This window comes from Bos indicus, chromosome 6 (assembly GCF_029378745.1).
Source record: "Bos indicus isolate NIAB-ARS_2022 breed Sahiwal x Tharparkar chromosome 6, NIAB-ARS_B.indTharparkar_mat_pri_1.0, whole genome shotgun sequence".
NCBI lineage: Eukaryota > Metazoa > Chordata > Mammalia > Artiodactyla > Bovidae > Bos > Bos indicus.
The window spans coordinates 59161010-59187921 of NC_091765.1; the positions used below are offsets into that span (position 1 = coordinate 59161010).

Below are 26912 nucleotides of genomic sequence, written 5' to 3' on the forward strand. Positions count from 1 at the left end.
TGTGTTTTATTTCAAAAATTCACGTGAATTTTAAATGCTATTCCATAATATATCATGTGTATTTCAGTGGAAAAATTAATTTTTTCCCAAGTAAACGATCACAGAAGAAAATATACTATTTTAGCCAATGGCTCTGAATACCCTTAATATAACTTATCCCCTGTACTCCTGGGGAAATAGGCACTACAGTCTGAGAATTAATGGCTTTATATAAACACCTGGCTCAAATGAGAAGCGAGCTATACTCCAAAAAGCAGACACATTCTGTATGCCACCACTCTCCCTTCTGGGTCTAATCTCTCCTATTCTGCTTCTCTCAAGGGATCTGACCATGGGTGTCTCTCAGAAAGTACTGGGGAAATCTTTTAAACTGTAATCCCTGGATGCACTCCAAGTTTTTGACCCAGAGATAGGAGGTATAACCAGCATGTGTACATTTGGGGGAAGAACATCTTAGATAATTAAGAACTACTACAAGAATGATCTTTGTCATTTTTTCCACTTCCTAATTTTACATTATTTTTAACTTGTAAGCCACCTCAAAGTCCTCTAAGAGTAGACAAAATACCACTTTTATACAAACAAATGATTTAATCAACAAAAGAAAATACGTTGCTTTGGTTTTGAGTTAATTGTGCCATAGGCTATAGGCTAATCCTAGACTCTAATCCTACTTTTTATCAGTGGTTCTCAAATGGTGGTATGCAACCATATCATCTCAGAAGCTTGTTGAAATACACCTGCCCAGACCACATGCCCGAGGAAATCATATTTTTAACTAGTGTCACAGGAAAGTACAATGCATGCCAAAATGGGAAAATCATTTATAACAATAATTCTGTGAAAAAATAACTGAATTATAAACAAATTATAAAAGAAATCTAAAGCACATTCATTTGTGAAGTCAAAATTATTTGACTGAGATAGACTGAATTTATAAAACAGACTTTCATGTTCCCAAAACTACTTAACTTCTCTGAGTCATTTCTATTTCAACTTTGAAAAATAAGGTAAATAGCAACAGTATCATTTTTAAATTATTCTGCTTTAATAAAAATAGACAAGCGTCTATAAACTGAACATGTTTAGTGTGTCTGAAGAAAAATATTCATTCTCCAGCTAAGTACTTTGCGAAGAAAAATCTGAGACCAAAAAGTTAATTGTCCCCTTAAGCATATTTATTAGCACTGACCAAAAACAAAAGCGTCTAGAAATCATTCAGCATTTCAGTTTTTCACTGAAAAATAATGGTGATGAGCACTTAAAATAGATAATATTCTGCTTTTAACTGCAAGTGCCAAAGAGGCTTGAAGGAACAGTGGCTTCTCTTATGATCCTAATAAGGTGGTTTCAAACTGGAGACTCTAAGAAACAATTCTCAAATATATATGAAAACAAAAAAACTTCTAAAAGTCATTCTGCATTCCTTCACTGTTTATCCCTCTGAAAATGATTTGCTCCTGTTAAACAGGAGCAAAAAGGCATACATTCAGGACAATTCCAAATAAGTTATTTTAATAATAATAATAGCCAAAATTTATATAGCATGTATTATGTACCAGGCACTGTTCCAAGCAGTTATACACATTATCTCATTGCATACTATTATTATCCCAATTTTACAAATGAAGAAACCAAAGCAGAGAGAGGGGAAGTAACCAGACCGAGGCCACATATCTGCCCAGTGGCAGGACTATGATCCAAAACTGGCTCCAGAGTCTGTGTTCAGAGCCACAATATTACATTACTTTTTACTGGCCTTAGAGGACCTGAGTTCAAAATGACTCTGCCATGTACTCAACCAGATGATCTTGGGAAAGCTACTTAAACCCTTTCAGCCTGTTTTATCATCTTCAAAAGTTGAATAATAAAAGTAAATATCTCTTGTGTGAAGATTAAATGATATATCACCTGTATGAGCACAGTATCTGATACACATTAACCCTCAATACATATGGGCTTATTTAGCTATATCATTAATAATAACCTATATTGTGCAGCAGCATCTTTAAATAAGAGAGTATCTTTAAGATACTATAATGCCTTATAAAGTTAGAGACAAAACTTAAAAACAAACCAGATCAACACACAACCCCCTCAATGATACCCTTTTCGAAAATGTCTACCTCTTTTTTAGCTGGAGAACTTTTCATTTTCTTAGGAGTTCTTGTCTCTTTTAACTCAATAACATTTTCTTTTCTTTTTGAGGCCATAGACTCTGTTTCTTTATTAGAACTCTCTTCTTTTTTTTTCAAAAGTGCCAGCTTAGAACTGGCTTTTGGAGAAGTTTCTCCTGTTTTATGAGCTGATGACCTGGAACGTTGCTGGGATTGTCTTGAACCTTCACACTTAGTTTGCTTCTTAGGGCTGAAGTTCTTTCTTTCATCTGAAAATTGTTCTGTTTTTATGAGGAAGAAAGAAAGGATTATAAATGTTGTTTTTGCAAAATGATACCCAATATCAAGACTATTTTTTCATTTTTCAACAGAATAATCTTAGTAGGACATGATGTTATATGGTGACTTCATAACATTCACATTAAAATTTTAGTTAAGTTTATACAAAACATTTTTTAATTAAATATTTGTATATTACTTCTTTGTGTAACCAGTTCAAAATAAGAGATCTGCCTTTTTAACTATAAATTATTCATTAATTGAAATGAAATGGTAAACTACATCTGAGAACATGGACTGTATTCCACAGATAAACTTCAATGATTCAAAATTCACAGAGAAAAGTTACTAATTAGAATATCCTGTCACATAAAAATTCTGCTTGTAATAAAGTCTGAAAGAATCCTGGGATTTCAAGACTAAAATTATATGAACAGATACATTAATACTTATAAGATTAAGCCCAGCTATTAACATCTAACCACTAGCACATGCTTAGATATCTGGACAACTAAAAAAAAACTAAAACCTACAGACAACTAGCAGAAGAGCTTCAGATGACCTGGACGATGACGATTCAACTATATAAGCTTGAAACATCTAGTCTTTTGTCTTCATGTATTGAAGTCCACACACTTGCACTACACTTGGAAATTAACATGAACCCAAACAACAATTACAGAGCAGACAGGCATTCTGTACCAGCTAACAACCACACAGTTTGCCAAGCATCTAAGTAGAACATGCTCCAGTACTATGAAATAATGTCAACCTAAGAATACCAGGCAATTATTATACAGAGTAAAGGAAGTCAGAAAGAGAAAGACAAATACTGTATATTAATTGTATACAATCTAGAAGATGGTACCAATGATCCTATATACAAGGCAGCAAAGGAAACACAGATGTAAAGAAGAGACTTTTGGACTCAGTGGGAGAGGACAAGGGTGGGATGATTTGAGAGAATAGCATTGAAACATACATTACCGTATGTAAAACAAATAACCAGTGCAAGTTTGACATATGAAGCAGAGCACCCAAACCCATCACCATGTGACAGGCACCTGTCACACAGGTGCTCTGTGACAATCTAGAGGGATGGGGTGGAGAGGGAGGTGGGGGGTGCTCCTCAGGATGGAGGAGACACATGTATACCTATGGCTGATTTATACTGATGTATAGCAAAACCATCACAATATTGTAAAGTAATTATCCTCCAATTAAAATAAGTTAATTAAAAAAAAAAGAATACCAGGCAATTATTGAACAAATGTTTAAACAAAAGGTTACATGAAGTTTCTTCTATAAAGATAAATGTTCTGGCTTACTTTGTTCTGCTAGTTTTACCTTTATGAGGATATTTAGGTTTCTCTGCTTTACATAAATTGACTTGTACAGATGAAAATGTCTCTCTTTCTTCTGCATCCTTTTCAGCCTAAGAAAATGTAAAAAAGCGTCAAATGCGACAACAGGAAAACTTTTACCACAAAGTATGTTGTTAAAATCAACCAAAGATTAAGGGTCATCCTCCAAAGTAGCAAAACAATGCAATAAATTTTCATTCATTCTTACACAAAATTTCTGGGGCAGATGAAACATGTTTAATTACTTTCAATTTTACAGATGAGGAAACAGATGAAAGAGTATAAAAACAGACCTAAATAAAACTATCCCAGTTGTTCCCGACTTGTGACTCTGAAAATGAAAGCCTTGTTTCTGCTGCTTTCATCTCAATTCTCAAACTGTTAGCACATCATGCAGTTAAAAACTAAAATCTAACCCAAAAGACTAACAACAATCTAAAGCTCAAAAGAAAAACAGAGTACTTTCTCAAAAAAGAAAAAAATGTCCATTCTCTCCACTGCTCTTCAAAACTCCATTTTGCAGAAAGGTCACAATTGGGGTGTATGATGCAGTATTTTCAATTTGAATGTCTTTAGATGAAATAATAAGGCTTTTCTAATGACAAAGTCTCCACCATTCCCTATACTGCCTTACAATCTGCCTGCTGTAATATCTCTTAAAACGGTCAGATTGATACTGACAATATTAACAGAGTGTGATTCAACAGAATTAAGGCTAATTTTTGGAGATCAAGTGCTTAAAGAAAAAAATCTTGATGCTTTCAGAGATTCCCCAAAATACTCACTATTTGAGACTGCCCTAATACAGATCTTAAAGTTAGCTAGCTACAAACAACAAATTATGCTTTTAAAAAGACAGTAATTAATATTATAGTTATTAAACTTTAGATTCCATTGAAATGTTTATTTATCAGTGTTATTCTCTGAAGAAGTACATAAGAACCTCTTTGGGACAGAAAGCCAAAGTTACAATTTGTTTTTTTGTGAAGAAGGGTTCTGATTAGCTTTGGTCCTATCGATCTTCCTTTAGGAAGAATAAGTTTCTCAATGAGCTTCCCCAAAAACATTTTCATTAACTGAAATAATTTTAAGCATCTCTCTAGAAGACAACAAAAGTTTGTCTAGTCAAGGCTATGGTTTTTCCTGTGGTCATGTATGGATGTGAGAGCTGGACTGTGAAGAAGGCTGGGCACCGAAGAATTGATGCTTTGGAATTGTGGTGTTGGAGAAGACTCTTGAGAGTCCCTTGGACTGCAAGGAGACCCAACCAGTCCATTCTGAAGGAGATCAGCCCTGGGATTTCTTTGGAAGGAATGATGCTAAAGCTGAAACTCCAGTACTTGGGCCACCTCATGCAAAGAGTTGACTCATTGGAAAAGACTCTGATGCTGGGAGGGATTGGGGGCAAGAGGAGAAGGGGACGACAGAGGATGAGATGGCTGGATGACTCGATGGACATGAGTCTGAGTGAACTGCAGGAGTTGGTGATGGACAGGGAGGCCTGGCGTGCTGCGATTCATGGGGTCGCAAAGAGTAGGACACGACTGAACGACTGATCTGATCTGATCTGATCTGATAGAAGAGTTATTCATGGTTATATCTCCAAAGCCTAGGATACAAAGGTCTGAAAGGAAACACTGATCTGTATTGTACATTCAGAATGCAAAGAGCCGGTAAAACACTACCTTTTTGGCCTTGGGTTCTTCATCCAACATGGCCAACGTTCTGGCAAACTCTTCATCTTCATGCAGTTGTCTCTCCAGCTATAAAAAGTGTCAACACAGTGAGGTGCTTTTTTTTTCTTTTTATAAATAAAAAGCTTTAAAATGTTCAGTTCGTGATACTTAAAAGAAACTGGAAAAAGATTTTCTAGAAAGTAACTATGACATTTTTTCCCTTAGAAGTTAAGTATCACAGGTTTGCTTTGCTAAGCCAAATTAGATTGCAGAACATATTTTGTTAATTTTGCAGGCAAGATAGATGGATCTGAGCATAAAGATCCAAGTCTTTAGCTTTTTCTTAATGGTCCCAATGCAATACTTACAGATCTCTCATTTCTATTTATTCTAAACTCTAAGAAGGGCTCAGAAAAGAATCATTATCCTAACGCAAAAAGCAATAGCCTGGGTGGGGACACAAAAAACTAAATAAATCAAGAAAATTATATAGTTCCTTTGCACATGACAGTAAGATACATACAATGCAACTATCACTAATATCATCAGACTTCTATTTTCAATTACTAACTCAACTGTATCTGTTCTTTTTTTTTAACTGAAGTATAGCAGACTTAACAATTTTATACTAGTTTAAGGTATACAACACAGTAGTAATTTCTCTGTTTTAACTTCTGAAAATTTAAGTCATTATACCAGAAGTTTTCCTAACATGCTAATATAACACACAGACATTCTAGTTACCACGCTGTTATTTCCAAATATTACTATTTTTACTTTGAATTAAATGGAACTCTTCTAGAAGAGAATGTGTGGAAACAGATTATATTTCTCATTATAAATTTATGCTCCTTGATAAAATGGCCTAATACAATACCTTATTCAAACAAAGGAAAGGACCTCAAAACCAATCCAAAAGAAAAGATTTGCAAACTGGTATAAGCCTGGTAAGAACTCAGTAACCAAGTCTCCTCTTGTTTATAAAATGAATTAACTCAAGTTACACAGAACTATGAGCAAGCCAGACAGGCGCACATCAGTATGCTCTCTGTTGCCTAGCATTTCTTTACCATAACTGAACTACACATCTAATTTCTAAAACAAACAAACAAACAAACAAACTTCATCATATAAAGTTCCTCCAAACTCTAAACTTCTAGTGGTCCTGCAAGGATGTAAATGTAAAGGTTGAACTTTACATCATTTTTCTAAAATTTCACACTATGTAGTAGTATACTTCTAATAAACAGGATTCTAATTGTTTCAGAAGAAACTTAAATACTTCCATTAGAAATTCATTATTGGTAATTATGGTATTATGTGATCCAAAGTCTTATATTTTAATATAATGTTTATCATAGCAGATAGTGTTTAACATACTGACTTGCACGTTAGATTCTGGGCACACATTCACTAAATGAATAAACAAAAAGGTGAAAGTGAAGGGGAGGGGAGGAAAACAGAAGCTCTTAGAGGGATAATTAAGAAGGACGGCATCAGTCAGTTATTAACACCCTGAAAGTCCTTCATAGACTAATAAATTACCCAAACAAGATTCTGAAAGAATGTGACAGAAATGGGAAAATAGCGGATTGTGATACAAAGCGCCACACCTAGTTTGGAAAGGATAGGGTAAGCCTTCAGCATCTGGGACAGATAAGAAGTCAGGTCCCTAAAACTCACTCCACAGTTTTACCTAGGCCATGTGTGCTACCCTGAGTCATATGGATATCTGTACGTAGTTTATAAAATTCAGTATAGACAGTAAGATGGAAAAAGATTTTGAAAACACAATCTATAAACTGCCAAATCAATAAAACGTGAACAGCAACATACACTGCAGAAGACTGGAATACTGCTCTCTCACAACAACTGCTATCAAGAGCCTCTTCCTTGCCAAGCACTAAAACGGGCGCTAATGTACGATAGCTGTGACATAAACACCCCTGGTACATAGAGTTTAAAGTCGACATACAGGAAGACATTTAAATAGCAATTTAAGAAGACATTTAAATGTTAACAGTAGGTACAGGGGGTTCAGTAAAGTACACAGAAGGGATTTCTTACATAGTTTAGGGAATATGAGAAAGCGACATTTAAGCTAATAAATAGGAAGAGGGTTCAAACAACAGGCACCAAGGTCTGGAGCCTCTGACAGAGATGAACACTTGTCCTTGAAATAACCTTCTTCACTTGGCTCCCGTAAAATACCAAGCTTTCCTGATTGCTCCACTTCCCTAGCCACTTTGGTAAATCTCCTCTGCTTGATCCTCCTCCTCTTCCTGACCTCTCATTGTTAACAGTGGCCCAGAGCTCAATTCTGACACTTCTTTCCTGTTTACATTCTCTCCATGATCTCATCTAGTTACACTGGTTTTAATACCATTCAAATGCTGCTGATCCCAAATAAGTATCTTCAGCTTAGACCTCTCCCCTGAGCTCCAGATTCCTCTACCAACTACCCACTCTGCATCTCCATCTGGAAGCCTATCAGGCATTTCTGAGCAAAACAGATTTCTTGACTTCCCTGTATCAATGTTCCAGTCTTTATAAATGATAACACCATTCACCTAGTTGCTCAAGCCAAAAAAAACATGGAGTTATCTTTGAATCTTCTCTTTCCCTCATACCTTACATTCAATCTATCAGCAACAACTTGAAGGTTGTATCTTCAAAAAGCACATACAGATTGTGACCACTTCTCACCACCTCTTCCATTACCACCACCCTGGTACAAGCCAACATTGTCTCTTGCCCCCCACCCACTCTAACAGTCTCCAAACTGATCTGATTTTGCCCCACCATGGTTTATTACCTTCATAGCAGCCCAAATAATTTTCTTTTAAGATCCATCAAGTCATGTCATTTCTCTATTCAGTACTCCAATGGCTTCTCATCTTACAGACACTAAAATCCAGACTCCTTTCCATCCCAAGTCCTTCTGGTAGGTACCAAAGACCAGTCATGACTTAACAAGATTTGCTGCTATTTCTTTCAAAGTCATCAAGCTCAAACATTTCTACCTCAGGAGGCTTGCACCTGCTTTTCTCTGTTTAGAGGAAATCTTCCTCCAAGTGGAGGGAAGCTTACCACTTAAATTTATGCCCCAATGTCACTCCCTCAGAGGGGTTTCCCAACCTCTTATTTAAATAACCCCATTGAAAGTGAAAGTGAAGTCGCTCAGTCATGTCAGACTCTTTGTGACCCCATGGACTGTAGCCTACCAGGCTCCTCTGTCCATGGGATTCTCCAGGCAAGAGTACTGGAGTGGGTTGGGTTGCCGTTTCCTTATCCAGGAGATCTTCCCAACCCAGGGATCGAACCCGGGTCTCCCGCATCACAGGCAGACGCTTTACCATCTGAGCCACCAGGGATTGATTGCCCCCAAAAGCAGCTATCCCTTTACTTGTCCTCATAGCATTTATAATGACATTTTTTTTTAACTGCAGTAGCCTTAACAACTAGAAGTGTGCCACAGTAAGTGCTCAGTGAACACTTATTAAATGAATGGAACAGGTTTACTACAAACAGTACTCTGAATGAAGGCAGATTTAAGGAATCACTAACATATGCATACTACTTAAGGCCACAGAAGTAGATGAGATTGTCCATAGTGAAAAGAGATATGACCAAGTTAAATTATTTTAATTATACTAAAGGAAGCTTCCATTCAAAGAAATCTAATAATAAATCTTTAAACAATTATCCTCTGCTCTCATCATTTATCTTTTATATAAACTTAGGTTTTCATATAGTTTTAGATCTTAACTTATTTTACACATAACTCTTAGAATGAGGCTCAATTCAAAATAAGACTACTCTAATTATCTCCTGAGTAGACTAAATAGTAAGTGACAACTCCAATGATTACGACTATCTAATGAAAATGCCAATACCTCTGCATCTTCATCAAGTTGTAATTGCTTGGCGATGGCTTCATCATTTAATCTGGAATCATCTGCATTTTGTGAAGGCTGTATTTCAAAGAAAATCAAGCAAGAATAGCATAAACCTTAAGTTCAAAATAAGGTGCTTTTTTTTAAACGTAGATGAATAAATATTGGGTTGGCCAACAAGTTCGTTTGGGTTTTCTGTAAAACCGTATGGAAAACCCTGAATGAACTTTTTGGCTAACCCAATACACCAATGAGAGATAAATATAGTCTCAATGCAGCATCAGCCAAAAAATTATGTTCACATCTACTCCATGACCACATTCAATTTCCTAATGAGCAAATATCCTACAGACAGATGATTCTCACGTATTCTATTGAAATATTCAAAAGAAATATCCCCAAAATACTATCTAATGTCTTGACTTCAGAAATAGCCCAACACTGGCAAACCAACAGTGAGAGAGATTACACTGTCTTATGGAGGCACTAGTGAAATCAACACACACACACACCATGTGCCAGGTTTCCACGCAGGGAACTACTTATCTGTATTTCTGTTTCCTAAGTGTCCAAAAAAGATAAATCCAACCATCAGCCTGAAAGGTCAAATGTACAGAATGGGTGGGCTCTATTCTAAGTTACGTATTCATGACCTCACTTGGGAACAATTATGTTGTCCAGTTTTGTCTAGCTGAGGTTAACGGTAAAATTAGTTTACATTCTGAGTATTTAAACACTAAGAATTACAATTTATTCTCATGATTTAAATGATCTTTTCCCACTTTCAAATATTAGAAGCTTCAGTGTGTGATATGCCAATTTCTTCATTCTCCAAAACAGCATCCACACCTTTTACCCATAGGAAAATTATTTTCATCAATAAAATGTTGATCTATTTATAAAATTCACATTTCACCTCTTATTAACAACACTGAACGGGGACAAATCCTGAACATTCTTGCCTGCGTGGAGAACACTCACCTCTTTTCTTCTGCTTGCCACCATCTTCTTATCTGATCTTTGGATGCTTCCAGTTCCAAAATAATCAAGCACTGATGTGGGGGTAAGTTTTATTGGTGACAAAGGCTTATTCTTGGTCTTAGTGTTTTCCTCATTCTTTTTCATGTTTGATGCTCCAAGATAACTATTTGTAGATCCTCCATTTTCTTTTAATTTAGAGGCTGTCTTCTTACACACAAAGTCATCATCTTCATCTTAAACGAAACATAACCAAATGTGGTTTGATAAAACATCAATTCTAACTATAAAAACAACCATTTCCACCAACTTTCTAAAAAACATATACATGCTATGGGATGCTAATGACTTTTTTTCTTGCTATCTCCTAAATTCAAGTCACCCTCACATTTACCAGCGCTAGGTCTGTAATACACCATATCCCCCACTGACTCCCCAGAGTACATAAACATGTGTATTTATTCACGTAGTCAACAAATATTTACTGAGTGTCCATTACGTGCAAGGCACTGAGGATACAGGAGTGAATAAGACAGACAAAATTCCCTGCAATTATCCTTCAGTTAAAAATAAATAAATTTTTTTAAAAAGACAAAATTCCTGCCCCTATAAAGCTTGGCACCTAGAAGAGGAAATAGATACAAACATATGCCATCAAGTTATAAGTGCTATGAAGAAAAGTAAAACAGAATGAAAGACAGACAGTGGATGAAGGGTTCTCTTTTAGATAGGGTAGTAGAAACAATCCGATTTCGGTACTGACCATCTGGTGATGTCCATGTATCAAGTCACCTCTCATGTTGTTGGAAGAGGGTGTTTGCTATGAACAGTGCGTTCTCTTGGCAAAATTCTCCTAACCTTTGCCCTGCTTCATTCTGCACTCCAAGGCCAAATTTGACTGTTACCCAGGTAACTCTTGACTTCCTACTTTTGCATTCCAATCCCTTATGATGAAAAAGACAACTTTTTTTGGGTGTTAGTTCTAGAAGGTGTTGTCGGTCTTTACAGAACCATTCGACTAATTTCTTCAGCATCAGTGGCTGGGACATACACTTGGATTATTATGATGCTGAATGGAACTGAGATCGTTCTCTTTTGAGATTGCACCCAAGTACAGCATTTTGGACACCTCTGATGACTTGAGGACTACTCCATTTCTTCTAAGGGATTCTTGCCCACAGTAGTAGATATAATGGTCATCTGAATTAAACTTGCCCATTCCTATCCATTTTTAGTTCACTGATTCCTAAAATGTCAATGTTCACACTTGCCATCTCCTGCTTGACCACATCCAATTTACTTTGATTCATGGACCTAACATTCCAGGTTCCTATGCAATACGGAGAATTTTCAGCAGAGCTGTGAGTAATCCAAGTTAAGTCATGTCCTTTGGATTACACAATATCAAGGGATAAAAGTGAATGCAGGGAGCCCATTTAGGAAGCTGTTCTGCACAGTTACAGAGGAAATTTGAAGCCTTGGATTAGGGTGGTAGCTGCAGAGGTGGGAAGAGGCAGAGTACAGCTACACTTTGAAGGTGGAATATCTAGCAATATCTAACCACTGAAGACTTTAAACACTTTGCTGTGCTACATTTTATGTTTCTAAAATGTTTTCATCGAACATTTGGCTTTAAAAGTCTTTATAAGCATGCGTGACAATACATAACTAGAGACCCCAAAAAATGCACCTCAAAAGGACCTCAGTAAACTCTTTTTGTTTGGTTCAGTGATTCACAAGATAAAGGCTTTTCACTTTGGCCTAATAAAAAAAAAAAGAAATCCAATGAAAAGAAAAATCTAAAAGGCAGTTGCCAGGTCACTCTGGAGGAGCGAGTGTTCACTCTGTAAGTTTGTTATTCAAGGCCACCTACGAATGAGCCTTGCTTCCTCTCTAGTACTCATTCAACCACTAGTATTTGCTAAGGGTGTTATATGGCAGGAACTATGCTATTCCTAGGTGCTGCCATCTCAAACATAAAAAGTGCCTAAGATATATAAAAATCAAAAAGGATTTAGTCTTATTCTCTATTTATATTAAAATGAAACTATAAACAATGCAATAAATAACTCTTAAAGGTTTCTGAGTACTAAATATAAAAAGTAATCCACTATATAAAGCAAAAATATAACAGACATCTCAGAGAATGCCCATTCAGCTCGCTACAAGTCCATGTTCCCTAAGGACTTACACCCCACTTAACATCCCAATGGCCTCCTATAACCACAGATATATTTATTAGATGGTTCCATATTCCGTAGGGCTTCCCAAGTGGCACTAGTGGTAAAGAACCTGCCAATGCAGAGAATACCAGACTCGGGTTCAATCCCTGGGTTGGGAAGATCCCCTGGAGGAAGGCATGGCAACCCACTCCAGTATTCTTGCCTGGAGAATCCCATGGACAGAGGAGCCTAGTGGGCTACAATCCATAGGGTCACAAAGAGTCAGACACAACTAAAGCAGCTCAGTACCCATGCACATATTCTGTGCCATCACAAACTGGACAAGGAATGGGCACTTGAACAAGGTGGGCCCAATCTTACCCTTAATCGTTTTGCTGAACTCACATGTTTAAACTAAGGTGCTAAAGGTTTATTCTTACATTCAATGAGACTCAACAATGACCTAATAAATTCCATTTTGCTCACAAGCTAGGTTTTCTTCTTCACCTGCAACCAAAGATTTTAATTAAAACATACTCGTTTTACTTAGCTTCAGCTATAGCCAATCTACCTTCAAGATTAAATTAAAAATTCGCTCAATCCTTCTAAGCACATGCAAGGTTTGATACACTTGCCGGATTTCAGTTTAACCATGTGTTGACAAGAGTCAACAGACTAAATTCAGTCTCTCATATATCTGTTCTCCCTACATGACAATCAGTCCTTCACTTTCCCTGCCATCTTATTCAGACGGTTCTGCAAAGTCTAGGTGACATTATCCCCATTCCACGTAGGTACAACAGCCACGCAGATCACCCACAGCAGTCCTAGTAACCACAGAGAATATAATCTGAAACTTCTCTCCTTCTAAGATAACAATGAACGGTTATAGCAACCCAAACAATTTTTTTAATAATTTCTTGTTTGTCGATTTGAAATCCCTACACTCAGTTAGGGTGCAGCAGAGGCAAACCATCGGTGTTCAGCAACCACTCTCCCTTAGCAGCCAAAACAAACTGCACAAAATGCCTCTAAGAGAAGATTCAAAACAAAATCACTGATATCTAGCTTTAATAAAAATAAGAAAACAACAAACCTGGAAGCTCCTAGGTGTGGACATCCAATACATCTCCTTAGGCCATAAGTGCAAAATTAAGAGCATAGCTAGTATATATAAGACTTCCAATCATATCTGAGAGCTTATTAAATTTTATAATTTTTACTTGGTTTAAGTTCAACAACTGTACTTTTGGGGAGGAAGGACTCCTTTAATGGAGAAAAATAAATTAAATTGTATTTACGAAATGACAGTCCTCTACTAGTTTTTCCCTCACTTTAAAAATGTCAAAGGCAGTAACATTTAATTTTCACTACATCCACCCATGTGTACAAGCAGTATGACAGAAAATCTTGGAACTGAATGGATCAAGTTAAGCACTATGTTTTTCTGTTATAGTTCTTCCCCCTTCACTCAAGAACTTCATTTGTATACCAAATATTATAACTGTCCTTAAGGAATTAATTCAGACGAGATCAACCACTGCTGCCCCAGAAAAGGAAACAACGGTATTAGCGATATTTGCAATCCCTAGCTTAACCCTTTCTCTAGCAATCTCATAAATATTCACAGGTAACAGACTAGTATGAAATTTAGTGAGATCCAGAATTTCTAAGACTATCAGATTAAAAAGATTGTTGGCAAGGGTATAGGGAAATGGGACCTTCATATATGCAAAAGGATTTTCTGGTATTTAAAAATAGTAAACTTTAAAAAACCTTTATGGGGGGCAAACCTGCAATATATATCAAAATCTCAACTATGCATACCCATTAGTCGGACCCAGCAATTCCACCTCTAACTAATTAGTCTAAAAACAAAACAGACTTCCCTGGGGATCCAGTGGTTCAGATGCCACGCTTTCACTGCAGGGGCCGTGGGTTCACTTCCGGTTAGGCAACTAAGATCCCACATGCTGCAGCCAAAAAACAAATAAACAAACAAACAAAAAACATACAAAGATGTATGTTCAAAAATGCTTGTCATGGCATTTGTCCATTCAAAAGTATAAAGAACAGACTGCAAGAGGGTAAGAATAGATGAAAAAAAAATTAAAGGACTGGAACTTCCCTGGTCCAGTGGTTAATAATCCACCTGCCAGTGCAAGGGAGATGGGTTTGATCACTGGCCGGGCAAGATTCCCCATGCCAAAGAGCACTAAGTCTATGTGCTACAGCTTCTGAGCCCACGCTCCAGAGCCCGTGCTCTGCCACAAGAGAAGCCACCACCACAAGCAGCCCACGCGTCGCAACTAGAGAGGAGCCCATGCTCACCGCAACTACAGAAAGCTTGTGCAGCAACAAGGACCCAGGGCAGCCGAAAATAATAACTAAATAAAAGAGGAATACAGTTGAGGCAAAAAAGACAGCCTCAGCTATGAACTGGCACCAAAGACAGAGGTAAGTGAACACTGTTTATAAAGTGGGAAAACAAATTACCAGAATATCTACTATTATGTTCAGTCCTGTAATGGATTCTATGCTTCGACAGAAAATTACAGTGCATATACATATTTACTGACATCAAGATATGCTTATGTTTAAGTGATAAAAGAGATACAACAAGACGTTTAGTGATATACCTAAATCTACTCACTTATGCTTTTAAATTCATGTTCAAAGATCTGAAAAGAATAAAATGTTAGCAACTTTTATCTCTAGATTGGGGATTATGGGTGGTTTTAATTTCTTTCATCGTATGTTTTTCATCTTTATATTTGTCTTTCTTTTTAACCTACATCTAATATTTACAACAAATCGACTATCTCCTAGAAACTGTCCCTTTGGCTTTCTGAGACAGAAAGGTTTGGCTTTAGCTTCTCTCCCCATTTTTCTTTGCTACTTCTTTCATTACTTATTAACATCTCTGCTTATTCTGTCACTAGCTTCAGGGACTACATGGTATCCATCTAATATATGACATAATAAAAATTTATAATAGCTATCATTATTGGGCATTCAACTTCGTGCCAGGTACTCTACCACATTCTTTAGAATCCACTACTTTTAGTCAACTAGTTTTCTTAGTCAATAGATGGACTCCACATGTACTGAATGTGCTTTCCACATTCCTGGCAAACACAGAATTGGCTTAAACACTTTCAAAATAGAGCAGGGAAACTCAACACAGCCTCCTCTTTCTTTAGTGAATAGCACTACTGTACTCTTTAGGAGAGTTCTTCCTTACATTAAGCCAAAATATTTCCCTGTGAATTCTACCTATTTTCCTTTTCTCACATTCAGCATTTGAAGACTGCTCTCATTTTCCTCTTTAGCTCCTCTTCCCTACAAATGGTAAAACAGTTTCAAACGACTCACCATTTGAGTTACTGGGAAGATTAGATTTTTAAAAATCAAACTGCCCAGTATAGCAACTCATCATGCTATAATAAACATTCAATAAATAATAAAGCAGTATTCTCTGATAAAAACAATACTGAATAAGAAATTCAGAAAACTAAAATTCTAACCTGACTTCAACTTATTTTAATTAATTATCTGAGACTCACTATCCTCCTCCATAAAATGTTGGACCAGACAAACTCTTCAGACTTTCCGTCTATAATTCTGAGAATCTGTGAATGGTCACATAGATTTTGTAGCTTCCATACTCAGTACTGGTGAGAATGTGATAAGTATGTACTAATATAAACACTAACTATGAAAGTGTAAACTAGCACAACTTTTCTAGAAAGCAATTTGGCAAAGAAGTTCATAACATTTAGCATAGTAATTCTTAGAGTGAATCAGAGGTGCTGACAAATATTTATATACAAATATATTCATCACACTATTGAGAACATAAAAATGTAAGCAACAAAAGTATTTAAAACTGGAAGGGCTATATAAATTGTGATCTAATCATATAATGAAAATGAAAGTGTTAGTTGCGCAGTTGTATCTGAATCTCTGCGACCCCATGGACTGTAGCTTGCCTGCCAGGCTCCTCTGTCCGTGGAATTCTCCAGGTAAAAATACCATTCCCTTCTCCAGGGGATCTTCCCGACCCAAGGATCAAAAACTCAGGTCTCCCGCATTGCAAGCAAATTTTTTTTACTGTCTGATCCACCAGGGAAGCCCAATCATATAACAGGTTCATGGAAAACCAAAAATGTATTACTTTGTTCTTTTAAGTTAGCCTTAAACATCATCCCTAAAATAGTTTCTTTTCACAGCCTTCTCTACTAGAGATCTCTTTACAATGGTAGAGGGTAATAGAGTCCCTCTCTGAAATTTTGGCTTAGAATACACGGACTTAAAATTAAAAATATCTTCAAGCTATAGATTCCAAAATTATATTATACCTAAACACAAACATAATTTTATAAACACTTTCATAAATACTAAAATGTAATTCTCAAGAAAAAAATAAACAAATATTCCACATGAAATATCAAGTATGTTTTCATTGTACTAAGAAGAAATTGTATCAAAGTTCCTTTTTCTCTACTAACCACACACTAAAAAATGGTTCTTCAGGCGCCTGGAAAGCAGGAGCAATTCTAGTGAAATACAGTTATGCAAGAAGAAAAAAAAATTAACGTTTGATTTAACACTTATTTAGTGCCTTGTGATTTGTGCACTTCTCCATAGTCTTTATAGTTGTGTGGGGAAAACTAACACCAAAACGCAAATTCACGATCCTGTGTTTCTTAGAGAGGATTTCATCAAAGTAAACACTGAAAAAGTCACAGGCATATCTGAGAGCATGCTGTCACCTTGCCTTGGTAACACCAGAAAACCTGAACAAAGCAGCAGTCCTGCTCTATCTTATGACTTCTGAACTAGCCAGCTTAAAATCCCTTTGAGCTCACGTGCTCAGTCTTATCCAACTCTTTGCGACCCCATGGACTGTAGACCACCAGGCTCCTCTGCCCATGGGATTTTCCAGGCAAGAATACTGAAGTGGAGTGCCATTTCCTATTCCAGGGGATCTTCCCGATCCAGGAACTGAACTTGCACCTTTTCTGTCTCCTGCACTGGCAGGTGGATTCTTTACCACTAATGCCACCTGGAAAGACCCCTAAAACTCTTTTGGCCCTGCTGCTGCTGCTGCTAAGTCACTTCAGTCGTGTCTGACTCCGTGTGACCCCACAAACAGCAGCCCACCAGGCACCCCCGTCCCTAGGATTCTCCAGGCAAGAACACTGGAGTGGGTTGCCATTTCCTTCTCCAATGCATGAAAGTGAAAAGTGAAAGGGAAGACACTCAGTCGTGTCCAACTCTTTGCAACCCCATGGGCTGCAGCCTACCAGGCTCCTCCGTCCATGGGATTTTCCAGGCAAGAATACTGGAGTGGGTTGCCATTTCCTTCTCCAATGCATGCATGCATGCCAAGTCGCTTCAGTTGTGTCCAACTCTGTGCAACCCCATGGACAGCAGCCCACGGCTCCTCCTAGATATTTCAAAAGCTGTACCAAAATATTATGAAGTTCTAGAAGGCAAAAAAGGCCAGGGATTAGAACAATGCAACTAGCTGCTTGACAAAGACCATCATTTAACAGGTGTTGTTATGACCAACCTCACGTAAAATAAGTATTTTACAATTCTACACAGTGTATAGGGATGAAACATGCCAAATAAAGTTATGGTTGTTTTCCTTTTTTTAACATTTATTCTTGTTTTCTAATGAACCTAAATTTGTTCTGCCTTGTCAGAAGCCAAAGGCAAAATTGTGTTCTCTTCTTCCCAGAAACTTATAATAAAGTAGTGATAAATAAATCTAAGTCAAATTTCTGTGACCTACTTGAAAATTTGGCAATTGAACACTCAGAATCTCCCCCCAGGATATTTGACTCCTTTGAAAAACACCATTTATTTTTATTTATATACAACATAACCTCAAACATGGTAACAGTCACCACGTAAACTAGCATTATCCAACACACAGCAGAGAAACTGCCTAGGAAAGAAGATTGCTTTGCCACTCTGAGTTAGATACATTCATTTATTTAAAAGGGTAACAAATAAAACAGCAAAAAAATAATGTGCAGCTCTCTAAAAAAATCTAATTCTGACGTTCCTACTGCTCAGAGTCTGGGATTCTGATTTTTTTCCTTCAGTGTGAAACACACAGAAACCAAATTAATGGAGACCATGCTAGAGAATCTGGTTACAGAGATTTATAATAATTTATTTTGCAACAAGTCAAAAGCTAAAAAGGGAATCTGAGTCTTTAGAGCTTTTCTCTACTAAGTGCTTTTTTAATACCTCCGTGAGTTAAAAATCCCAACTGTAACTTTGGTTATAGACAAAGAGAAAGGTTCATGCATATTTCAAATCTTCAATAAATATCTGTCAATTAAGTGGATAGAAGATAAATTACACATACCACCTCTGCAAAACTTATGGAGTGTGAGAATCAGATACTCTGTGGTAAATCAGACAGCTCTCAGTATAATGAAATAAAACTAAGACTGACCATCTTTAATCAAAAAATTAAAGATATCATGATTCTTTACTAATAAATCCTCTTACAATCAAATGGAGTCAGTTATATCTTAAGAATAAAAATATTTAATAATCCATGAGGTATAGAGTGAGGTAGGTAAGCAATGATATTTATCACTAAGAGATAAAAGCACTGACTTGTGCTGTGATGTTATCTACCACAGAGTCCCCACCACAGCAGGAATAACAGTCCATGGAAAGTCACAGCTGGTTTCAATTACTAAGAAAGCACAATACAGGAGAAGACAGTGGAATACTTTACTACTTACTGGCCTCCTTCCTCCATCTCCATTGCATCTCTCAGGAAAAGAAAAAGGAGGTTTGGAGTTAGGGGAGGGAAGGCTTGGACAACTGGCCACAGGTACATTTTCCAGAGCTTCTAAGGCATGAAACCAGTTATAGAAGGAAAGCTGACTGACCAGAAGCGTTTAGGGAGTGGTTCAACAACGCAATTCCCCACTTCTATTCACATTCCAAGTCCCTGCATGTGAGAGAACGAACGACTGTGGTTTCGGTGTAACACTTAAGCATAAATCACCATATATTGTTTTATTAGTACTTGCTGACATTTTCATAACATAATCCTACTTAGCGTTTTGGAATACAATCCTGTATCTCTCCTAGTTTCACAAGTGCCTGACAACAAAATACATGTCACGATAACAACCAACAGTCTGCTCACTTTCAGAGCTGCTTCAGACAAATGATCATTCCAGATACTCTAGTGCTTCACTATTCAGTATGTCCTTTTAAATTCTCCCTCTCCATATGCCACTAAAGTTTTTTAGGTCAAATATTGAAAGAGGAATAAAGGGCAAAGTAGGCAAAAAATATTTCAAGAAAGCATCTATACAATATTGTAAAGTAGTTAGCCTCCAATTAAAATAAATAAATTTATATTTTTAAAAAAGCATTGAGCTCTTATAATGATGCTTTAGTCAAAATAAATCTGTGAATAAAAATTACTAAAGGGTATCAGTGACCTGTGAATCATGACATAAAATGGAAGAAGTCTCTAAAGATTAAAGAGTAGAAGTGGAGTCCTAATTTCAAAACGAAAAAGGCAAATCCCCAACTACAATAGAACCAAAAAGGTTTGGTGACAATTCTATGCATCAATATCAAGAATAGTTCAAAAGAAGAATATTTACAGATGGCAAACAGGCACATGCAGGCTTTCCTGGCGGCTCAGTGGTAAAGAATCCGCCTGTGAATGCAGGAGATGTAGGTTCAATGCCGGAATTGGGAAGATCCCCTGGAGAAGCAAACGGCAGCCGACTCTAGTATTCTTGCCTGGGAAATCCCATGGGCAGAGGAGCCTGGCAGGCAATATAGTCCATGGGGTCACAAAAGAGCTGGACACAACTTGGCAACTAAAACAACAGGCACATGAAAAGATGCTCAACACTGCAAATTATTACAAAAATGCAAATCAAAACCACAATGAGATACCACCTCACACGAGTCAGAATGGCCATCATTAAAAAGTCTACAAATAACAAATACTGGAGAGGGGGTGGAGAAAAGGGGACGCTTGTACACTGTGGTAGGAATGTGAGCTGGTGCAGCCAATATGGAAAACAGTATTGAGGTTACTCAAAAAACTAAAAAGCCAGAACTACCACATGACCCAGCAATCTCACTCCTGGGCATATATCCAGACAAAATTGTAACTCAAAAAGATACATTCACACCCCCATCCCCACCCAACGCTCAAAGCAGCAGTATGCACAATAGCCAAGACATGGAAACGACCTAAATGCCCACTGACAGATGAATGGATAAAGGAGACATGGTACATACATACAATGGAATACTACTCAGCCATGAAAAGGAATAAAATAATGCCATCTGCAGCCATATGGTCGCAACTACAGATTATCATATTAAGTGAAGTCAAAAAGAAAAAGACAAATACTGTATGATACAACCTACATGTGGAATCTAAAATATATCACAAATGAACTTATCTACAGAACAGAAACAGACTTACAGAGAATAAACTTGTGGTTGCCAAAGGGGACAGAGGTGGAGAAGGGCTTCACTGGGAGTTTGGGGTTAGCAGACGCAAACTATGATATATAGAATGGATAAGCAACAAGGTCCTACTGTATAGCACAGGGAACTATAATCAACATACTGTGATGGAAAAAATATGAAAAAGAATGTGCATATATGTATAACTGAACTACTTTGCTGTACAGCAGATATTAACACAACACTGCAGATCAACCACACATCAATTAAAAAACTAAAACAAAAAAAAGTATTTAATAGAAGCAGAGGACTCACTGACACTAAACTACACTGGCCTAAGCCATCATTTATTCCTTGAGGTACAGGACTAGTAGATAAGAATACTAGAAACAGGGATGTCTGGATTTCAACAAAGAATCTACCAAAACTGTCTTCTGATAGGCCATGGCAGGGTTTTTAACCTCTGCATTATTGACATTTTGCATTGTAGGATGTTTAATAATGTCTCTGGCCTCTACCAAGGGGATGCTACAGGATCCACCAGTTGTGATAACCAAAAATAGCACTCGAGATATGCCAAAGTTTCCCTGGGAGGCAAAATCACCCTTGATTGAGAAGTACTGATTTATGGCAAAATGGAGAAATACAAGATAAGTAACAGTGGTTTCTGAAGTTCATAAGTAATTGAACAGCTATTCAAAAGAAATTGAAAAGCTGTATCCAGGGTGCTGATAATGGATCATGTCCATTTTGGAAAAGGTTTCTTTGTGTGTGTGCACACGTGCGCTCAGTCACTCAGTAATGTCCAACTCTTTTTGGCCCATGGACTACAGCCCACCAGGCTCCTCTACCCATGGAATTCTCCAGGTAAGATTACTTACAGAGGGTTGCCATTTCCTACTCCAGGGGATCTTCTTGAGCCAGGGATTGAACCTGTATCTCCTGCATTTTACTATGATCCAGAAAATGTACATAGATAGGTTCATCAAATTAGAAGATATGAAATCAGATGATATGAAAAAAAAAAAAAAAAAGTGGATGGGGACCTCCAAAGAACTACAGAATTCATCCACAGTGAAGGTTTGTGTAATGGTTTGAAAGTTGATTCTTTCGAAAGTAAGTTTTCCTAAGGTAAATCAGCCCTGAATATAAGGTAGTTTTAAAGATCAATGAGACAGATAAAAAATAAAAGCCATATAATAATGTTATTCTGTTCATGAAGTCTGTAAAACACTGCTTTGAAAAAAATTTACAATACCATACGAGACAAAACATATGTTAACATTATTATGGTCGCGCTCCCCCTGCCTTTCACTGTGGACACAGGGGTTTCAAGTAGAGTAAGAGATTCCTACACAGATGACACTATAATTAAGAAAATACAAGCTACAACACAATACTAGGTAGTAACAATCTAGTTTAAGTAAATCTATGAAAGTTTACAAATTGAATCTCTCTCCCAGGAAATGCTTCCTGAACCTCCGAAATAAAAGCAATTTCTCTCATGCCCAAATATCCTTGGAAGATATTTCTATCACTGTTAATTGTTTCCTTATATTACAATTTTTATTATTTAAAAGAGATAACCTGATAGTTTATAAGCCCTTGAAAATAGGACAGAACTTTATTCTCTTATCTGTTTTATAGATTGTCCAGTACATGGCTGGGCATATATGGTGAACCATCACATGTGTTAAATAAATAAATTAGTGAGAATTTAACATTTTTAAAATATTTATTTGGCTGCACCAGGTCTTAGGATATATGGGCTCTTTAGGTGCAGCATGCGAACTCTTAGTTGCAGCATGTGGGATCTAGTTCACAGATCAGGAATCAAACCCCGGCCCCCTGCATTGTGAGTGTGGAGTCTTAGCCACTGGACCACCAGAGGAGTCCAAAGAATTTAATATTATTCAATAAAAGTATTCAAATTTAAAATTTTAGAAATAGATGACAGAATCAGAATACAAAAGCCTGGAATCAAGATAAAAATGTCAAGAGCTTCAGAAAAAAATTTAATAAGAATAAATGTAAAGTTCCTTTTCTGGACCTGGGAATCAAAGAGTAGAAGCCCCATTCTATTCTTCATAATATAGGTGGATGAACTACATTCTTAAAAATGAATACCACTGAATCTCAAGAAATACTTTTTTTTTTTTAATTTTATTTATTTGGCTGCACTAGGTCTGAGCACATGGATCTAGTTCCGGACCAGGGATCGAACTCAGGCCTCCTGTATTAGGAGCACAGAGTTTTAGCCCCTGGACCACCAAGGAAGCCCTACTACTCTCTTTAAAGTGATCATATTCTTCATTGTGAATTGCCCATTTATTGATAGTTAGATATGTTCTCTTACAATGACGCATAAACAAGGATATTCATATAATAATCCAATATCCAAAATAAGAGTATGAGAAAAACTAAATGCATACTATTAAATTAAATGCAGAAGTTTAAAAGAATGAGATACGGATTTTTCTGTATTGAAAGAAAGAGAGGCTGGGGCAGGTGGGGACGGAAGGAGGAGAGAAAAGGCGATAAGAAAGGAGGAAAAGAGGGAGACATTAAGTTATGAAAAACCAAGCTACAGAAATGTTACAAGATGCCGCTCTCAAATACATACATGTGTGTATATATGTACATATATATTTTATATATATATATATATACACATATATTTTATCTGTCCCTTGGTGCTCAGATAGTAAAGAGTTTGCCTGCAAAGCAGGAGACCTGAGTTCAATCCCTGGGTGGGAAAGATCCCCTCAATAAGGAAATGGCAACCCACTCCCGTATTCTTGCCTGGAAAATCCCACAGACAGAAGAACATGGGGGGCTATAGTCCATAGGGTCACAAAGAGTCAGACATGACTGAGCAACTTCACTTTCTTTCTTTCATTTTATATAGCTATGTAAGGCAAAAGGGATGGAAGAAGGAATGGAATATTTTTTATTTGAATTAATTCTTTTTCACTGAGAATGTGTTCCTTAGATAATTTTATATAATATTAATGTAAATACTCATCCTCCAAAACCTAAACTTAGTTTCTTTTATAGTCTTAGTGCACAAATCAATATTAGTTTTTGAACAAGTATAATGAAAGAAATGTAATTCTTAAGTTTCCTCTCACTTCAAAGAAATTCTGTCTCAGTCATGCTGGGTTTCCATTAAAAGTCTAAGAGAAGGTCTCTATCCTATATAAAATCCATTTCCGTTTATCCAGTACACAAAGCTATAGGTCATTAAAAATTAGCACATACATCTCCAGTAATATTTTCTACTGCTATTTTCCCAAGTCACGGATACTGCCTGATAAACCTTAGGAACACCACATTCCCAATTTTTTCCCACTTAATGTTCCCCAAATAATTCTAACTGTAAGAGCACTCTGCCTCTGGAATTATGTGCTCACTAAAAGTTACCAGTCATAAAAACCCACAGAATGGGAGAAAATATTTGCAAACAAAGAAACCAACAAAGGATTAAATCTCCAAAATATACAAACAGTTCATGCAGCTCAATATAAAAAAAAACCCAAACCCAATCAAAAAATGGGCAGATCTAAATAGACATTTTTCCAAAAAAGACATACAAATGGCTAAAAATTATATGAAAATATGTTCAACATCACTAATTATTAGAGAAATACAAATCAAACCTACAATATAGCAAGGTATCACCTCACACAGGTCAGAATGACCATTAACAGAAAGTCTACAAATAATAAATGCTGGAGAGAGTGTAGAGAAAAGGGATGTCTTCGACACTGTTGCTAGGAATGTAAACTGATACAAAAAAACTAAGTGTAGAACTACTATATGATTCAGCAATCCCACTCCTGGGCATATACCCAGAGAAAATCTTAATTCCAAAAGGGACATGCACCCCAATATTCACTGTAGTACTATTTACAAAAGCCAAGACATGGAAGCAACCTAAACGTCCACCAACAGAGGAGGAGATAAAGAATGTGTGGTGCATATACACAATGGAATATTACTCGGTCATGAAAAAGAATGAAATAATGCCACTTGCAGCAACACGGGTAGACGTAGAAACTGTCATACTGAACGAAGTGTGTCAGACGGAGAAAAACAAATATCATGATATTGCACATATGTGAAACCTAAAAAAAAAAAGAACTTATTTACAAAACAGAAAGAGTCACAGATAGAGAAAACAAACTTATGGTTACTAGAGGAGGAAGGGGGGATAAACTGGAAGATTGGCATTGACATACACATACTACTATATATAAAATAGATAATAAATAAGGACCTATAATATAGCACAGGAACTCTACTCAATACGCTGTAATAACCTATACGGGAGAAGTATCTAGAAAAGAGTAGATATATGCATAACTGATTCACTCTGCAGTACACCTATAACTAATACAACATTGCAAATCAACTATACTTCAATAAAAAAATTTACTTTTTTAAATTACCAGTCATAAATAATTCTCAAGACATAGAAAACCCTATTTTCAAGCAAACACCCACAGCTCCTGATGAAACTGCATAATAAAAGGTCACCTTTTGCCAAACAAAACTCAAGGTCTCTCACTTCATTAAACAGCTAAAAGTAAATATATTTACCCAGTACTTTGGATTTTTACCAACCTTCAAAAACATCCCACTACAGTCAACAGTTGCTATGAAGATATGTATAATATAAAGAACTTTTTCCCTTTCCTATAATCTGGGAAACTAATGTAGTTAAAGTACTTTAAAAATCAGTAAGTATTAGAAGATAAGTTTAGTCAAACAAAGTGATGATGAAAACTATGTCATGGAGCTAAATGGCAAGCCTGAAGACCTGTATAATAATACAGCCTAAAGACTCATATGATAATACAAACAAAAGCACCTGAAGTAGGTTAAGTAGGTTATTTTCTAAAGTAATGTTATTTCCTAAATATATTTCTCATTGTTTATAAAGCACTATGCAACAGAAATAAAATGTGATCCACATTTTAAAAAGTAGAAAGAATAGATAAAAAGTAGAAACAAACAGATGAAACTAACTTTAACAATATATTTCATCTATCCAAAAATATTCAGATGATTTCAACATGTAACAGATGCTAAATAAGTATTAATAAGATAATTTATCTTTTTTTAAAGTCTTTGAAGTCTACACTTCACACATACCACCTTTTCCATTTGGGCTAATCACATTTCAAGTGCTCCACAGACACACGTAGTAGTTCCTACATTGATCAGAGAGCATCTGTAACATAAGTGGGTCAAATACAGTTTCTAAATTTCTGAAGCACCGTTATATAATCAAAAGAAGCCCTAAATAGCTAAGCAAAAGCAAATGTCTTTAGCATAATCTTTAAAGGCAGATGTAGGTAAACAATCAAGTCAAAACATCTCATATGTACCAGACCCTACTTTAAGTGCTTGTCCAGCATTATCTCATCTGATCAAGCACAAAAGCCTCTGATGCTGGCACTAGTAATACCCTCATTTTACAAACAAGGAAAATAGGACATAGGGAAGGTTTAACCCAGGCAGTAGGAGGTTTAACTCAAGAGCTCATGCTCTTAATCACTATACATGCTATACTATAAGGAAAAAAAAAAAAAGCTGATTTATAAAAGATAAAATATGGAATAGTAAAGCAAAATCATTTCTTTAGGAATAGGTTATTAAAACTGAATCATATAATTCTTCTCCACAAGAAGCTCCAAACTCCAAAAAAAATAAAATAAAAAAACAATTTTAGGTTAGAATTTTTATTTGTAAACTATTGTTACCACACATATTTTATTTAAATTTATGATAAATGTTTATATTTATAATATGAATATTTATTCATAATCATTGAAAAATTATAGATTTAGCTTTAAAAATGAATAAAACGATTATTTTGTGGTCAAGAAATTTCAAGTTTATTTCAAGCTGCACTTTTCTGTTTTACAAACTCATTTTATTTCTGATCTCA

At 36.3% G+C, this 26912-nt stretch overlaps 1 protein-coding gene and 1 non-coding gene across 4 annotated transcripts in view; both read right to left on the reverse strand.

Annotated features, from left to right (window-relative positions):
• The window catches only part of RFC1 (replication factor C subunit 1), a 77255-nt gene that overhangs the window by 24923 nt on the left and 25420 nt on the right, over nt 1–26912 (reverse strand). The window contains exons 1-6 of one of the 3 annotated variants that reach the window (XM_070791313.1): nt 19249–19291; nt 10314–10546; nt 9333–9410; nt 5446–5523; nt 3744–3831; nt 2127–2398 (exon numbers count right to left, since the gene is read on the reverse strand). In XM_070791313.1, the coding sequence (XP_070647414.1) occupies nt 2127–2398; nt 3744–3831; nt 5446–5523; nt 9333–9410; nt 10314–10546; nt 19249–19276 (777 nt within the window). In that variant the 5' untranslated portion in view covers nt 19277–19291. Of the gene's footprint in view, nt 1–2126; nt 2399–3743; nt 3832–5445; nt 5524–9332; nt 9411–10313; nt 10547–11073; nt 13526–19248; nt 19292–26912 lie in introns of those variants that run through there. The other 2 variants (XM_070791314.1, XM_070791312.1) reach the window with 2 other exon arrangements.
• TRNAH-GUG (transfer RNA histidin (anticodon GUG)) lies at nt 8739–8810 on the reverse strand. The gene has a single exon. It is a non-coding gene; the product is annotated as a tRNA-His (tRNA).